Here is a 1291-nt window from a genome sequence, read left to right as displayed (position 1 = left end):
TTTTTTTTTTTTTTTTGAAAAACTGCTCTGAAATCAGACATTTCCTCTACAATCCAACAAAAATCCTGCAAAATCCTGGAGGGATTGTTTAGTGCCCTGGCACATTAATGCTGCCCAGGGTGAGGAAATAGCATATTGTCACCACTAGTCAGCAGCATTATTAGACTGGCCAAAGTTAGTCTTTAATGTTTCCAGCTGACACATAATGAAAATCAGAAACCTGCAAAATGGTCTTATATATGCATTTTAAGGCTACATACAGACACACTATTGTTAGCCTGCAGTCTGATTCAGTAACATTAAAGTAGTTTTCCCACAGTGAAAGAATAGTCAACATTAATCCCACAAACAATAATATGATAACAATAACTGTACTGTAGCTAGTGAGATAGTTAGCATGGTATAGCTAACACATAGCTAACAGACAAACCCACTGTCCAATCCGTTCTGTACAATGTTGATATTTTTAGTTTTGAGTGTGTAAAACAAGCCTCCAAACTCTTTAATGTTGAGTATCACGCTGCTGTCAACACTGTTACATTTTTTTATTTTTATTAAATGTGTTATAACAAGATATAAATTGACTGTGTTCCAGGATGCTGAAGGAGTCTGTCACCATCTCTTTAGTAACTTCCTTCCTTTCTTCTGTGTGTTTGTCGTTTCTCTCCCCAGCTGTGTGTAAAAGCATCCAGGAGCCCGTCACAAAGGAAATCCTCTTGGAGTACGTGGACCGCTGCTCTCAGGGAGTCCAAGCCCAAAACCGGAAACACCCGCCAGACCCAGACTCTGAGCTAATGCCCCCTCCCCCTCCAAAAAGACCCAACCGGGCCATCCCATAGCCCACAGCAGGGCTTTCTGGACTGCTCTCCAGTCATAGTGTACATCCACATCACCAGCCACATCAACCCCCCACGACAGAAAACAGACATTTCAAGGCTTTTTACCCTCCGCACACATTTGCTTTAACAGCCTGTACTTGTAAGGACTTGAGAAAACCTTAATTGACTGCCTCAACATCATTAATTTACCTTGTAGACTTCTTTGTAGCTTTAATTGCTGGTGTTCTTATTAAAATGAAAACATGATGCTTAGTTTATTTTTGTTTTGTTTTCCTATTTATCTTTTTTAAAGTCTGAGCTAATTGGTATTTATCAACAGGGACTTTGTTATGGCTACAAAAAACGGCTGACAATGAAGACCTTGTTTATGTTTTGTCAACTAGTTCCTTATTTGTATTGAAGGAAGAGTAAACATCATCAAAGCTCACTCTGCTGTCTGAATGCATTTAAAT

At 39.3% G+C, this 1291-nt stretch overlaps 1 protein-coding gene across 1 annotated transcript in view; it reads left to right on the top strand.

Moving 5' to 3' along the window:
* Positions 1–1266, top strand: part of rngtt (RNA guanylyltransferase and 5'-phosphatase) — a 77884-nt gene extending 76618 nt beyond the window's left edge. The window contains exon 16 of the mRNA XM_035678576.1: positions 673–1266. Coding sequence (XP_035534469.1) covers positions 673–839 — 167 coding nt within the window. The 3' untranslated portion in view covers positions 840–1266. The remainder of the gene's footprint in view (positions 1–672) is intronic.
* The last annotated feature ends 25 nt before the right edge of the window (positions 1267–1291 follow it).

The sequence above is a fragment of the Morone saxatilis genome, unplaced genomic scaffold (genome assembly GCF_004916995.1).
Source record: "Morone saxatilis isolate NCDOM2014 unplaced genomic scaffold, NCSU_SB_2.0 Contig7, whole genome shotgun sequence".
NCBI classification, from domain to species: domain Eukaryota; kingdom Metazoa; phylum Chordata; class Actinopteri; family Moronidae; genus Morone; species Morone saxatilis.
The sequence above is the reverse complement of the archived record's forward strand: the minus strand, read 5'-3'. Positions and strand labels throughout refer to the sequence as shown.